Source organism: Urocampus carinirostris, chromosome 2 (assembly GCF_059441175.1).
Source record: "Urocampus carinirostris isolate Australia breed hairy pipefish chromosome 2, RoL_Ucar_1.0, whole genome shotgun sequence".
Lineage (NCBI taxonomy): Eukaryota > Metazoa > Chordata > Actinopteri > Syngnathiformes > Syngnathidae > Urocampus > Urocampus carinirostris.
In genome coordinates, this window is record NC_142350.1 from 5,824,900 (window position 1) to 5,839,961 (window position 15,062).

General features: G+C 39.7%; 1 protein-coding gene across 1 annotated transcript in view; it reads left to right on the plus strand.

Annotated features, from left to right (window-relative positions):
• The first annotated feature begins 3,320 nt into the window (after positions 1-3,320).
• The window catches only part of pkhd1l1.1 (PKHD1 like 1, tandem duplicate 1), a 40,690-nt gene continuing 28,948 nt past the window's right edge, over positions 3,321-15,062 (plus strand). The window contains exons 1-18 of the mRNA XM_088328549.1: positions 3,321-3,351; positions 3,411-3,475; positions 6,912-6,989; positions 7,060-7,204; positions 8,435-8,543; positions 8,606-8,663; positions 8,739-8,832; positions 9,593-9,646; positions 9,737-9,810; positions 9,997-10,039; positions 10,908-10,978; positions 11,051-11,161; positions 11,338-11,439; positions 12,863-13,128; positions 13,198-13,289; positions 14,207-14,366; positions 14,440-14,575; positions 14,666-14,809. Coding sequence (XP_088184675.1) covers positions 3,427-3,475; positions 6,912-6,989; positions 7,060-7,204; positions 8,435-8,543; positions 8,606-8,663; positions 8,739-8,832; positions 9,593-9,646; positions 9,737-9,810; positions 9,997-10,039; positions 10,908-10,978; positions 11,051-11,161; positions 11,338-11,439; positions 12,863-13,128; positions 13,198-13,289; positions 14,207-14,366; positions 14,440-14,575; positions 14,666-14,809 — 1,786 coding nt within the window. The 5' untranslated portion in view covers positions 3,321-3,351; positions 3,411-3,426. The remainder of the gene's footprint in view (positions 3,352-3,410; positions 3,476-6,911; positions 6,990-7,059; positions 7,205-8,434; positions 8,544-8,605; positions 8,664-8,738; positions 8,833-9,592; positions 9,647-9,736; positions 9,811-9,996; positions 10,040-10,907; positions 10,979-11,050; positions 11,162-11,337; positions 11,440-12,862; positions 13,129-13,197; positions 13,290-14,206; positions 14,367-14,439; positions 14,576-14,665; positions 14,810-15,062) is intronic.

Below are 15,062 nucleotides of genomic sequence, written 5' to 3' on the forward strand. Positions count from 1 at the left end.
CGCAAACACGTGACAAATTCTCAGACATCACGTTTTGTTCCAGTCGCCTCTTTTTTTTGACTGCAAACGAAATGACAGCGTGACAAAAAGAAATTTGGTCTATTGTTCCACTGCCACTATAGGATGCACTTATGTAAGGAAATATTTTTTCCGTCAGGACGCTTTCTTAAGTTGCATAACAATAAATAACCAGTAATTTTAACTCCAAACAACCCCCCCGGTCAAATTCCATGTTTTGTTTTTCTCACAATGATAAGTTCTGTTCATTTAATTATAAAAAGGCAATGAGTAAAAAAAAAACATCAAAGATCATCCATTTAAATAAAATGCATTCAATATACAGTGGTACCTCGCTACTTCACGGTCGACGTTCGCGGCTTCAGAGCTTTGCGGTCTGTAATGGTTAAAAAAAAAAAAAACTCCGGCCCGGGAGTCGGCAGAGGTCACTCCCGGGCCGCGCGACGGAGCGAGTTCGGCGGACGCGGCGTCACCCCAATAAGGATAAGCGGTGCAGATACCGAGATGATATGAGATTTATTTTTATTTTATTTTTTTGAAGGGGCGTCGCTACTTCGCAAATTTTCACTTTTTGCGGGTGGTTTTGTTCCCCATTAACCGGGTCTAAAAATTAATAATAAAAATAAAAAATAAAAAAAAATATTTTTTTGAAGGTGCGTCGCTACTTCACGGATTTTCACTTATCGCGGGTGGTTTTGGTCCCCATTAACCGCGATAACCGAGGTCTTAATGTACAACGATAGTCAAATTACATACACATTTACCGTATTTTCTGGAGTATAAGGAGCACCCAATGATCAAAAATTAGCCAGAAAATCAAAAGTGTGCTTTATCTACCGGAAAGTATAGTACATAAAATTGAAAGTGAATAATTACATCATTTTTTGCTACAAAAGGTAACCACTTTAGTTTTTGAGTGGTGATACTAGATTTCATATTTATTTTCAATTAAATAGAATTTAAATTTTTACAGTGCAACCCTGCCTCTTACAATAGTTTTAAATGTATGCGCCTTATCTTCCAGAAAATACGGCAACTTATTGGTTACTTATATATAGCAATAACTAATAGTTACATCATTAGCAAAAAGACTAAAATATTTGGTTTTCATAGTTATTCAAAATTTTAATTATTTTACAACAAGAACCCCCCCCCCCAAAATAACGACAATAATAAGTAGTTTTTATCGAATTACAAAAAATGTGTGATTCCCCAAAAATGCAAAACAAGTTAAATAATCACCTTTTAAAATCAAATTCCTTCGTTTTACTTGCAGGTCATTTTTGTTCATTTTAAATATGATTTTTATTATGTAACAACTATTTTTATGAACATAGAAAGGAAAATACTTAATCCTATTCTTTAACTATCGTTTTCATGAGACAACAAATACTGAAATTTTGCTCATCTCATCTCATCAGCCGTACCGCTTATCCTCATTAGGGTCGCGGGGAGGCTGGAGCCCATCCCAGCCATCTCCGGGCAGTGGGCAGGGGACACCCTGAACTGGTTGCCAGCCAATCGCAGGGCACACAGGGACAGACAACTCATTCGCTCATTCACACCTAGGGACAATTTGGACCGACCAATTCACCTGAAATGCATGTTTTTGGAATGTGGGAGGAAACCGGAGTGCCCGGAGGAAACCCACGCAAGCACGGGGAGAACATACAAACTCCGCACAGGAAGTCTGGAGCTGGATTTGAACCCACGACAGGTTCCCATGACATGAACTGTGCCGCACAAGCGCTAACCACTGCGCCGCCGTGCTGCCCGAAATTTTGCTCATTTTAAGTATTATTGAATAAGCGTTTTTATGATAATAAAAAATTCTTCAATTTTGTTTATTTAGAATTTTTTATATTTTAACATTTATTTTTCTAAAATACATTTTTCTCATTTTAAATATTTCTCTTAGCGATAAAACAAGCTTCATTAATATGTTTATTTCTCTCTTTTTTTCTCATATAGTTTACAATGTTTCTATACAATGCAAAAGCTTCCAAAAAGAAAAAGTGAAATATAAATTCATCTCATTTCACTAGCAGATATATTTTGCTCATTTTCAATGTAGTTTAACAATGATTTTTGTTTAAGGGAGAAAAATATTAATTACAGTGATTTTGAATATTTCTCTTAGAGGTACAGCTTTATTAACCAGTTTTTTTTTGTAAAAATTAGAAAAACATTTTTTTCCTGTTTTGAGTATTTCTCTTTGTAACTCACCAAGTATCATTTATGTACTAATTTGTTTTTGTTCAAATATCAGACAATATTATTTAATTATACAATGCAAAAAAAAAGAATGAGATATAGATAAAATCCTCTGTTTTTTTTGGGCAGATAAATAGAATAGAATTTACTTTTATTGTCATTCTTTGTAACAATGCACACAGAACGAAATGTCGATACACCTGACCCGCACAGTTAAACTGTAGCGACCCGATGCAGCCGCAGCCAAACAGGGCGCAGCCATTTTAGTCATTAGGTGACCAAACCCCCCAATTCCAACCCTTAACGCTGAGCGCCAAGCAGGGAGGCAATGAGTACCAATGTTGTAAGTCTTAGGTATGACTCGGCCGAGGCTTGAACCAGCGACCTCCCAGTTTCAGAGCGGGCGCCCCACCATCTAGGCTACCGAGCTGTTGCTGGTTTTCAATATTTTTCAACAAGGAAAATTGGAAAAATATTCATTTTTATCATTATTTTGAATGTTTCTCTTAGCAATTCAAGGTTGTTTATTTGTGCCTTTGTTTATTCAAATATTATACCAATAGGCTTTTTTTCTGTGTCTTATTCCCATTCTCACACTTCATCTTTATTCTCCTATTGTTTCGTTTATTCAAATTAAAAAAACAAATTACTGCTCAATAAATTACAGTTTGAATATATGTTTTAAGTTTCTTTTTATAAAGTAGTTCAAAATAATTCAAAATACATTTTGAATAGATTGTATGTCATAAAAAAATATGTAGTAAAATAAATGATGTAAAATTACTTTATACCTGTATTTTAAATTCCTTTTAGGGGAGGGGGGACATATTAAATTATGCGTCTCTTACAATCCTTTTAAGAATGCTTCTTAGCACCTATCATTCTCCAAAACAATTTCACTTCTTTTTTTTCAATGTGGAAAAAACGTGAGACTCTACACCCCCCCTTAACAAGTTGACAGCTCTTTTGTCTGTGTACCTTTTTGCTTTTGGCTGGAGCATCTTTCGACCTACAGGCCCCGCCCACTTTACAGGTGAGTTCACCTTCATAAAGAGCCCCCAGTCGCCACCAAGACAAACAAAAAAAGAAAATCACTGCGACTAAGTTCTGCTCGAGGAGGTAAGGAACGAGAATTTCGCCAGTCGAGAGTTTGGAGTACATTTCATTGTTTTGTTCAGGTGACCGGGAAAAAGGATGAATGTCCATCTGGCGCTTCTGTTCCTCGGACTTTACTGCTGCGGATGTGAGTGAAAGATTAAAACTGAAGAAACCCCAGAAAAAAAACATTAAAATAACAGTAGTATATTTTAGTACTACTTACGTGTAATATACCTGCATAGGGTTGAATAACCTTACGAGTAGTCATTTTTTTTCCCTTTGGCGTGACTTGACTTGAGCTGGTCACGTAGAGTAGCAGGTGGATGCAAAGGGTAAGGAAACAGCACAATGCAAGGATTGAAATGCCATTGGATTTCCTTGCTTTAATTGTCTCCTCATTTTTGATAATCCGGATTGTCAATTGGTTTCTGCTATATTCCTTAGTGAGGGTAACAATACTTTTTATGCCTTTACTTAATAATCGCAAACTTTGTTTCCGTCGATATCATGTTTTTGCTACTCCCTTTAGCATCACTGCAAGCCCCGTGACCCATAGTAATGAATACAGTATAAACAGTTGAGTTATAAATCACCCAAGTTCAGATCAGAAATAGATCAACCACCTCAAAAAAATGAATCGTGTTTTAGTTTTTACCGGAGAGTTCTGCAAAAAAAATAAAGATTTTGTTTTAGGTACATCAAAAACGAAACTGTTTCTTTTCATACCAAAATACCAGGGTCCTTTTATTCAGGAAAACCCAAACCTTGGGTCGTTTTTGTGTAAAACAGAAAATATGGGTCAAATTGACCCAAGGGATTGGGTTATTTTGAAGTGTTTTTAGAGCGATGCAATTTGTCTGGGTTCATCATATTTTTTTGACAACTGCAAGCTTTGTTTCCATCGTTTACATGTTTTTGCTTAGCAACTACAGTATACAAATGCACATGTTAAAATTAATTAGTTCAAAAATGACCAAAGTTAGGGTTAAGAATAATGGACAAACCTTTAAAAAATGGATCAGGTTCTATTTTTTTTTTTTTTTTGTACAAGCAAATTTTGCAAAACATGTGTTTAAAAGAACTTGGTTTTAAATTTCATACTATATAGTCAGGGCCGTTTTTGTTTAGAACAACCCCCAAATTGGTTAGTTTTTGTTTATAACAACAGAAAAAATGTGTCAAGGTGACGCAAGGATTGAGTTTGTTTTTAAGTGTTTTATCGTGTCGCAATCTGTGTGGCCTTTTCCTTTTTTTATCATCGCAAGTTTCACTTCTGTGGTTAACATGTATTTGCTTCTCCCTTTAGCACTACTGTACTACTAGTCTTGGAAACCATAGCGAATAAATACAGTATAATATATACACACTCTAAAAACTGTTGGGTTCAAAATAATCTAAGTTCAGGCCAAAAATAGACCATGCCCTACAAAAAATAAATCATGTGTTGCAAAAAAAATAATTTTGTTCTAGATTATGTTGTTTAGGATACCCCTAAAAGTGGGTCTTTTCTGTGTGAAACTGCAGAAAAGGGTATTTTCGTAATTGTAATCGTATTCAGGGCGACTGTAGCTCAGGAGGTAAAGCGCTTGTATTGGGATCAAGAGGTATTTTTTTTTTCATCATTGCAAGCTTCGTTTCCATGGTTATCATGTTTTTGCTTCCCCCTTTAGCATCACTAAAATCCTTGGGATTTGTAGCAAATAAATACAGCACAAAAGAATTGTATCGCCGACTCAAAAAAGTCTTTACGAAGCACATGAAATTCCTAAATTAAGATAAAGGCATTGTGGAAGGTAGCTCAGCCAGTGGCTTTTTGGCATTTTCATGATGCTGTGACGCAAACCAATAGTAAACCAGCATTTTACATGTCGTCGACAAATATGTAACAGTGACTTAGAGATGATATTTGGACACGCAAAATTATTTGTTGTTGTTGTGGTATAGAGAGGTAAATGCAGGAAAGAGGGGACTAACAACATTTTATTCCAAACCCTAAAATTAAAAGTGGAATTGTCATATCCCGGGGGTCTACCGCATAATACAACTTAAACAGTTTGTCGGTGCAGAACGTTTTGTCGACATTATTCATTTTATAGAGGGCTCCGCGCTTTGTGCTAAAAATAGTAACACGGCTTCGTGCCGCCATCTTGGAAGTCTGTCGATTACAAGCGGTGATAACGAGAGGAGCAAATATTTACTCAGTTTGTCTATTTATTTACTCAACTAGCTTTGTTTGTGTACGGATTTTGTCCATCAACACTATGGAAAACTACGTGGAGAGTTTAGACAAGCAAGCACGGTGGAAAATTGGATCCCTACAAAATTAAAAACAAGGACTGGAAGTCTGATCCCGATTTGTTGCCGTGTGTGACTTACATCGAACTTGTTAACTATCTTATTTTCCACCCAAGTCCCTTTTGTGAACTGAAGGATTTTCAAAATTACAAAAGTATGGAAGCCTACGACAGATTTGTGTCTGGTTGGGTTCGGGATGTGTCTGCGCACACAAGCGAAGGTGATGAAAACAAGACTGTGAAAGGGAAAGTTCTACATTCTCAGAGTTTGTCTCAGCCAAGTTTACAACCATGGATCATTGTTGACAAGTCATCGATTCTGTGTGCCCATTGCAACTGTGTTGCAGGTTTAGGGGAATGTTGTTCTGATGTTGCTTCCCTTTTGTTCTATGTTGAACAACCCGGGAAAGGCAACGCTTCTCCGAACGGCACACCGGTGGCTAAGTTAGCTTAGCTTTCGGGGGCTTTAAATCCTCTATTGACGCGAGTTGACTGAGGGAAGGAGACTCTCTTTCCCTGAAACCGCGTTGAATTTCTCCACCAAAATAGTGTACGAATGAGAAACGGAGTTTTGTTCGGTTTTAAATGTCGTTTTCGGCGAAATACCTCACATATATGTTATAAAAGTAGTTTGGGGTCGTCGAGCTGTTGTCATGAAGTACACATGTCTCATAACCTTTTTAAAATTTATTTCTACATCATAAATAATTCAATTTACCTGTCAGAAAGTGGTCAGAACAAACACGAACACAGTCAAGCTTTGGCAAATTCGACCGGTTGATAGCTGCCAGCCACATTCGTCTTCGCCGTTAACTTTTCTCCTGAGCTTCAATCCCCTGATCATAAACACACTTCGGAAGTCTAAAGAAGCCATTCCCACCCTTTTCCCCTCGGCTACAACAGCCAACAATAACGCACGTATTCGGCATTACAATGTAGAATCTAACTGGTTCGCTGAACAATAACAATGAAGTGAAAAGCTTTGTGGACTTCCAAAATGGGCGCCAGCAATGCATTGTGGGTAATCTTAGGACCTCGAAGCACTCTATAGAAACTTAAAACATGGCAAGCTGTTTTACGTAGGTGTAGATATTAAATGGCAGAATTATTGACGCACAGGTAGACAGGAAGTGGAGAGACTGTTTAGCCAATCAAAATGTACAATTTAAATCAGTGAATAGATAACTGCGTTATAGCGGGGGTTCACTGTTCTCGTAAACCGCTATTAGGTATTCTTCACAAAACACTAGATGTTTACAATACTACAACTTTTCGTTTGATTCTTAGATGCTCAACGTCTACGTTACGTTGCTCCTCATGTTGGAAGCACAGAAGGGGCGACGCGTCTTACCCTGACTGGAGAAGGTAACCCCTAAAAACCTCCACATGTTTGCAGATCTTATTTTCTACAAACCTTATTGTTTTTTCCCAAAAGGTTTTGCTCAAGAAGGACAATTTCAGCTCAATCCCCAAAATGACTCATTTGGGAACCGCGTGACGCTGGTGTCGGGCACCTTGTCCGTCCCCTGCGACGTGGAGAGGGACTCCACCCACGGCAACCAGATCATGTGCTACACTAGGTGCTAATGCATGCTTTTTCCCCCTCTCGTTTGGATTATTGTAATTCCTTGCTCCCCGGATTCCCACAAAAAAAAAATCGCAATCGATTGGCTATATTCTTCAAATTATAGAAAACAGAGTCCAACCATTTCTCGGGTAAACATGGAGTGCTGATGCAGGCTTTCTTTCCCCTCTTCATCAAGTAATTCCCTGCTTTCCAGATTCCCTCAAAAATCACAAGCGATTGGCTATGTTCTTTAACTGATAAAAAACAAAGTGGATTCTGTGCTGTTGCAAACCTATATCTCCTCTCATCTAGATTATTTTAATTCCCTGCTCTACTGATTCACACAAAAGAATATCGAAAGCGATTGGCTACATTCTGAAAATGATAAAAAGGATATGTTACCCATTTATGGCTATGTCTTTCTCAACCAACAAGGAGGTGCAGATGCATGCTTTTATCTCCTATCGTTTCAATAATTGTAATTCCCTGCTCTTCGGATACCCCAAAAGAAAATTGCAAGCGATTGGCTATGTTCTTCAAATCATAAAAACTGAGTCCAACCCTTTCTCTCTCAAGCAAACAGGGTGGTCCTGATGCATGCTTTTATCTCATCTTGTTGAGATTATTGTAATTCTTTGCTCTCCGGACTCCCCCAAAAGAATATCACAAGTAATTGTTATTTATCATTTGAAAATATAACCAGTGTCTCTCGCAGGCAACAAAAAAGTGTTAAAACATGGACTAACAGGCTAAGAGAAAGTTTCTTCCCCAGGGCCATCACCACCCCAAACAAGCATGCAAAACTGTGAAAAATACATATGTTGCGATTGTTATTTGAAATGTTTTTATGCCGATAAATGTTTTTGAACTACTTTTCATTGCACTCTTATTACAACTTAGCTCTAAGTACTAAGTTGTGAACATTATTTTAATAGTATTTTTCCTATGATCTTTTTTTCTCTCTTTAATGTCTTTATTGTGTGTGTTTACCATGGAATGCAATCCGTAAATTCTTTGCATACAATGTTTCACTACATTGTTATCAATGAAAATAAAGTTGATTCAATTCAAGAGTGACCCATATCCCTCTCAGGCAAACACAGAATTGTTAGTGCATGCTCTAATCTCCTTAACTTTGATTATTGTAATTCCCTACTCTCTGGATTTCAGACATTTTCAAGAGGAGGCACAAGACAGACTTTTTTAGTAACTTTGATTGATTCTGATCTCATCTGCTTGGCAGAGCCATGCCGAGCGACCGGTACACGGTTCGCGTCAGCATCAACGGTGTTCCCATTCCGGACAAAAACATCTGTCACGGTCATCTGACTTCATACCACTGCAGCTTCTATGTAAGAGTCCAAATTAATTTACCTTTTGGTGGCTTTTTCTAACATCTCTTTGTCCTCTTCAGACGAGATGGTACCAAACACCAACCATTAATTCCCTCAGTCCCGTCAGCGGTCTCCCAGGTGATGTTTTGTACTCAGATTTTTTTTGTTTTAAAAGGCCTCGGTTGTTAAATAACGTAAGTTTGACACCCGTAGGGACCCTGGTGACGGTGCGAGGGCGGATTTTTACGGATGTCTACGGCAGCAACACTGCACGGAGCTCCAATGGAAGGAACGTCAGATTTCTCAGGTAGGAACGGTACTGCAAAATGGGTGATTATTTACTAAAATGGATCATTGATGTCTGTATCCGTCTATGGCAGCCTATTTAAAATGTATCTTTGACCTTTATAGCTGTCTTTTGGCAACCTTGCTAAAATGGATATTTAATGTTTATAGCAGTCTATGTCAAGCTAGCTAAAATCAATCTTTTACGTTGATACCAGTCTTTGGCTGCCTACCTAAACTGGATCTTTGATGTTTATAGCCGTCTGTGGAAACCTAGCTAGGATGAATCTTTGACGTCTGTATCCGTCTATGGCAGCCTAACTGGAATGAATATTTGACTCCTAAAGCCGTCTATGGCAGTCTAGCTAAACTGTTTTTTTTACCTTTCTATCCCAGTATACAAGCCTAGCTGACGTCTACATCGGTCCATGGTAACCTAGCTAAAATTGATCTTTGACGTTTGTAGCTTTTAACTTAGTTGTGCATTTCACATGTTGCAATGATAAGAAATTCTGATCTGTTTTATGGCACTTTAGCTAGAATGGATCTATTAATTATATAGTCATCACTGGAAGCCTAGCTAAAATAGCTCTTTGACCTCTATAGCTGTCTATGGTACCGAATAGGCTAAATGGTGGACAAATACTTTTATAAATCCTTTAACATTTCCACATAGCTAACATTTTGAGGGGGTTTATAAGCTAAGCTTAAAATACCGTTACTTTTTTTCTGTACTATTTCAAATAGGGGAATTAAATAATGACAAATTGTCCTTCACACAGGGCCTACATGAAGGGCATGCCCTGCGAGCTTCTTAAACCGGAATCTGATGAACTGTGAGTAACCCATACCCAAAATTGATCATTTTTCTGTCTGTGTATTCACAATAATAAAATTCAAATTTGAAATATTTCCCATCGTTGAAGATATAATTTGAGACTGGATTCCGAGACCTCCGTCTGGGGCCATATGAGCTGCAAAACAACGGGAACTTATGTCGGTAAGCTGTACAGTAGCTAAAATTGATTTGTGCATCCAGATTTAGACAGAAGGGAGAGGAATAAGTAACTGAAATGTCACATTTAATATTTGTGGTCCCTTATTGGTTGGTAAAGGCAGATAGCGCTAGCTTTTTTTGGTCATACGAATTATACGAATATAATTGCCTCTCAATTTCTTCCCACAGGACATCATAACATGAGCTACATTTTGGACGCAAGTTATGGAAGGTAAGGAAGAATACTTAGAAGAAAATAGTAACCCTTCAATTTTCGCGATTAATCCATTCCGTAACCACATTTATTAAACTCATTTCTGTGAAGTAGTAACCAAATATACATTGATATTATAGAGCAACACATTTAACTCAGGTTATTTATATTCTTGCGAAGCACTATGGGACTTTTAGTTTCATATGTTTTCCATGGTTAATAGCAGCAAGAGGACTTTTCTGATCCGTCCCTGATACAGCACCTTCATCATCTGGTCACGTTGTTTTTCGGTGTAAAACACCATCCATCTCTATTCTAATTATTCGTTCAAATAGGCTCAGTCAACCACTAAAAACATCAGCCTTGAATCAGGGCACTGAGGGATTCAAATATATAAACTATGGGCAAACCTTAAAAGGATCATGTATTTAAGAGACACTGATCAATGATTTCTAACGCGAGTTAGAATTTCTTTTCTTAGAAAATCCATCAACGGTGGGCCATTTTTAGAACCAGTCAGTGGGCTACTCGGGTGTTCTAAGAGGGCTTTCCATCTGCATATAGTGTAAGTCTGTGCTTCTGGCAAGCCAGGTATGAGCACAACTTGTGAATTGACGGAGGGATATGATGGATATTTTGCAGCAAACAAGCACAGTACTTGTGTTGACTAATTTTTTCTGATAGTTTGACAATCCTTGTAAGTGGGATTTTAAAAATTAGTTTCATTTTAATTTGCTGTGGTCATCTACCAACCTCTGCATCCACCTGCTTCTCCACTCAACCAGCTCAAATCAAACTGCAAAACGTCAAGGGAATACTGTAATATTTTTTAATGCAATTTATGATTATCCTACATCTGATTTGGCCAACTTGCTTTTAAATGTAGAAGTCAAACTGACAAGAAACTGCTGAGGGTATCAACTCTGGACTCACTCTCAATGTTTCAGACATACGCAGGTAAGCGAAACCTAAATATGTTGTGCATTTCACTCACTGTCAAAATTTTATTCTGCTAAACCTGTATTTTAGAGATTACAAGCGTCACACCCTCTGAAGGCAGCGTCATGGGTGGGACCCTCTTAACAATCCACGGCCGTTTCTTCGACGAAACCGACCTGCCGGCGCGTGTCCTCGTAGGAGGTATTGTTTTCCGCGACAATGCCGCGTGTCAATCAAAGGGTTACAAAACAAATATGTCTGTGGGTTTGCACGCATGTTGTAATCCGCTTGTGTGCTTGACAACAAAGTGTTAAGTAATACAAGCTTGTTCTATCAGATTAGCGATGTTCTTACCCTGTTTTTCTACAATTCGACAGGGCTGCCGTGCGAGATCGAGAATATTCATGACAATGAGATCACGTGCATGACGCAACAGCAGCAGATGGCGAACAGTCCTACTAACTTTACAGTCTATCCAGGTAAGAAGCTACTGTTATGATCTGGTATGCAGGGAAACATGAAACGAGGCAGGCGTACTCAAAGAAGAAAGTGACAAACCATTAAAATGCCTAAACAAGAAATAAGAAGAACTAAACAAGACGTGACTATGACAACAGCAAAGACCGAACACCAGCAGAAGTTGGTTACAGTATAGAAAATATAAAGGCTTGGTGGGGTAGATTGGATAAGGTGTTTGCAGTTCCACCACTCCCCCCAAACCACCAAAATGCCCAAACAAGAAATAAGAAACAATAAAAAAAAACTGAGGGCAGCACGGCGGCGCAGTGGTTAGCGCTTGTGCGGCACAGTTCATGTCATGGGAACCTGTCGTGGGTTCAAATCCAGCTCCAGACTTCCTGTGCGGAGTTTGTATGTTCTCCCCGTGCTTGCGTGGGTTTCCTCCGGGCACTCCGGTTTCCTCCCGCATTCCAAAAACATGCATTTCAGGTGAATTGGCCGGTCCAAATTGTCCCTAGGTGTGAATGAGCGAGTGAGTTGTCTGTCCCTGTGTGCCCTGCAATTGGCTGGCAACCAGTTCAGGGTGTCCCCTGCCCACTGCCCGATGATTGCTGGGATGGGCTCCAGCACCCCCGCGACCCTACTAAGGATAAGCGGTGTAGCTAATGAGATGAGAGATAATGAAAAAAAAACTGACTATAACAAAGGCAGAGGCCTTACTCCAGAGGCAGTGACAATCAGCAGTTTTTTGACAGAATATTCTGGGCACAAATGAGTCTCAGACAATGGCTGGAGACAGTCTGAGTGCAGAGACAATTGGATTACAATTATTCTTATACATTCTTAACAGGGCGGTCCATAAATTCAAAAAACCTAAACTTAGAAGAAAGCAAAACTGAAGGTACAGCGGTGGTGGAAATTTCAACCGCACAACAACCCTTGGTCTAAATGCGTTCTAGTAGGTCTGATATGATAACGTTCAAGGCCACTTCTGGCTACAAAATAAAACACAACTGAAATAATGATAAATTTATGTAATCAATGAATAAATTAAGTTTTAAATGAGGAACTTATACAAACATGACTAAACCCAGGCAGTGCCATATTTCAATAGTCAAACATCATGAAAAACTACTTTCACTTTACAGAGAGTCATCAACAAATCCCCAAAACTCATGGGTTGCTCTCTTCTTAGTCAGCAGGACATTACCTGACAACAATAATGCAGACTTCTCTCACCCCTGAATACACCCCCTGCACTCTAGCAGATGCTGAAGTTTCTTAAAACAATGACAGTATATCCCAGAGGGCTATCACCATCCTAAACAAGCACACAAAACTGAAAAATATTACCTGCCTAAAGAAAGATAATTTCTATTCTATCTTAACAGTAATAGGAACTCCTCCAAATAATATCCACTGTATCCCCTTGTTACAACCCAGGTAGTCGGGGCTTGAAGATGCAAGTGTGGAACAACACAAGACCCTCGCAACTCATTGACATACGCGACTACAACCAGAGCAAAGAAGGCTACTGGGAACAATGGATTGATGCCATGCCCTTCAATTTTGTGCATGAACTGAACTACTTCAGTACCAGGACCACCGGTTTCTTCGTGCCACCGGCTAGCGGCAACTACACCATCTACCTCAACTGCGATGACCGCTGCGAATTGTCGATGAGCAACTCCAGTCGTCCAGAAGACATGGTAGAATGATTTAAAGTACCATCAGACCTAGTGCTTCCTTCTCTAAATGATTGTTTCACAAACCTTTAGGTCAAAGTGGCTTATCAGCCGTACTACGTCGCAGATTACACTAAACTGGAATCCCAAAAGTCAGAAGTCATGATGCTGGAGAAAGGCAACGTGTAAGTCCAAAGAATAACTTGAACGATACTGTAGTAGATATGTATAGTCCACTACTGGTTGTTATCAGGATTCAGGGGTGGTCCCAATATGCGGGGAAGCAGGAACCAAGGCAGTCTTGCTCTACAAAAGATGATATTTGAAATACCCTGGTACAAAGTAACAAACAAAAACAAACGGATGGTCTCCTAACAACTAACTAAGTGTCCAAACTAGAAACAAACCCGACGCAACCAAGACAATTACCCGACAACTTCTGCTGTCGGGCACAATTACTATAAAGAGCTGGAACAATAAAATGCAGGTGTGGACGCAGATAAGGAGCAGGAGGTTGGTCTCCAGCCACCCTCTCACGATTAGCGCCCTCTAAGGGGGAAATATAGTTTCAGATTCTGACATTACCCAGCCCCAAGGGCCATATGGAAAACCGCCCAAACGCTCCGAAAAACAGTACCTAGCATTGGGGAGGAAGAGAACATAGAAGCTGACGCTGGCAGTCTTTTGCTGACAGAACAGGGGACGTGGGTGTCAGAGGGTCCTTTGCTTCTGGATCAGGGGACAGCCTAGGGAGACGGGGAGGGTTCATTCGCCCACGGGACAGGGGACAGTTCGAGGCCCCTTCGCCACTGAAACAGGGAACAGCCAAGGGTCCTTTGCCGCTTGATCAGGGAACGGCCAAAGGTCCTTCCCCACCGTATCAAGGCCGGCTGATGTGGTAATGGCAATGACCTGACATCATCTGCTGCAGGGTATAGTTAAAATTAATAGCTACAAAAATGAAGTGCAGGTGTGGGGGCTGATTAGTGTAGGCGAGCGCTCTCCAGTCACTCTCCTCATATTGGCACTATCTCGGGGGGAATGTGTGTGCTAGATCCTGTTCATAAAAACTACAAAATTACACTTTTCATTACTTTTGCAGCTACTACATCGAAATCCTGCAACAGGAATACGGTGGTGCAGCCGGAATCAACTTAGCCATGTTTCGCCCGGAAAGTCGGTTTACAGAAACTCAGACCTACGATGCGGTCAATGAGGTCCAGCACATTTTGGTGGAGTCTGATATGTTGGATGAGAAACAGGTAGGTGGATATGCGTCTCAATAGAAAACAAAAGACCCAGGTCAGTCTGCTAAATATCGGTGGCATCTTTCAGGTTCTAACATTGGAAACGTGGCGAACCGTTGCTTATAGCGTACAAGAAGTGCAGAAAGTCAGCATCAATAGCAGCTGCAATGCTCTACAGTGTGGAAATGTCTACTTCCGGTTGCATTACGAAAAAGCAATGACTGGTAAAGTTGGATTAATGGAAGAACCCTTTGCAGTTCCGCGGCAATTAGCAGTCACTAATGTACAGAAATAACATGGTAAAATCCATCCAGGTTTGATCGCGGTGAGTGCATCTGCAGCTGTGGTGGAGAGGGCCTTAAACACCCTTTGGTCAATCCAACCGGACTCAGTCCAAGTCACAAGGGACGAGGATGCTGATGGCGTCCATTTTACCATTACCTTTACTTCCGACAGAGGTGAGAAGTTAGCGAGCTATTTGTTTTTCTCTGGTAGTTGAGGTAGATTTTAAAGAATGTTATAGCTATAAATTCAAATGGGAGGTTTGTATAAAGAGAAATGTGACATAGCTGCTTAGAGGCGAATTTTGCCCCACCCTCAGAGTTGTGGAACGGTGCACATAGGGGGCTAGCATTAAAAAATAATTTTAAAATCTCCTTCCGATCTACCTGAGCTGAGTCAAAGAAGCCTTACTTCATTTCTAGCCACTAT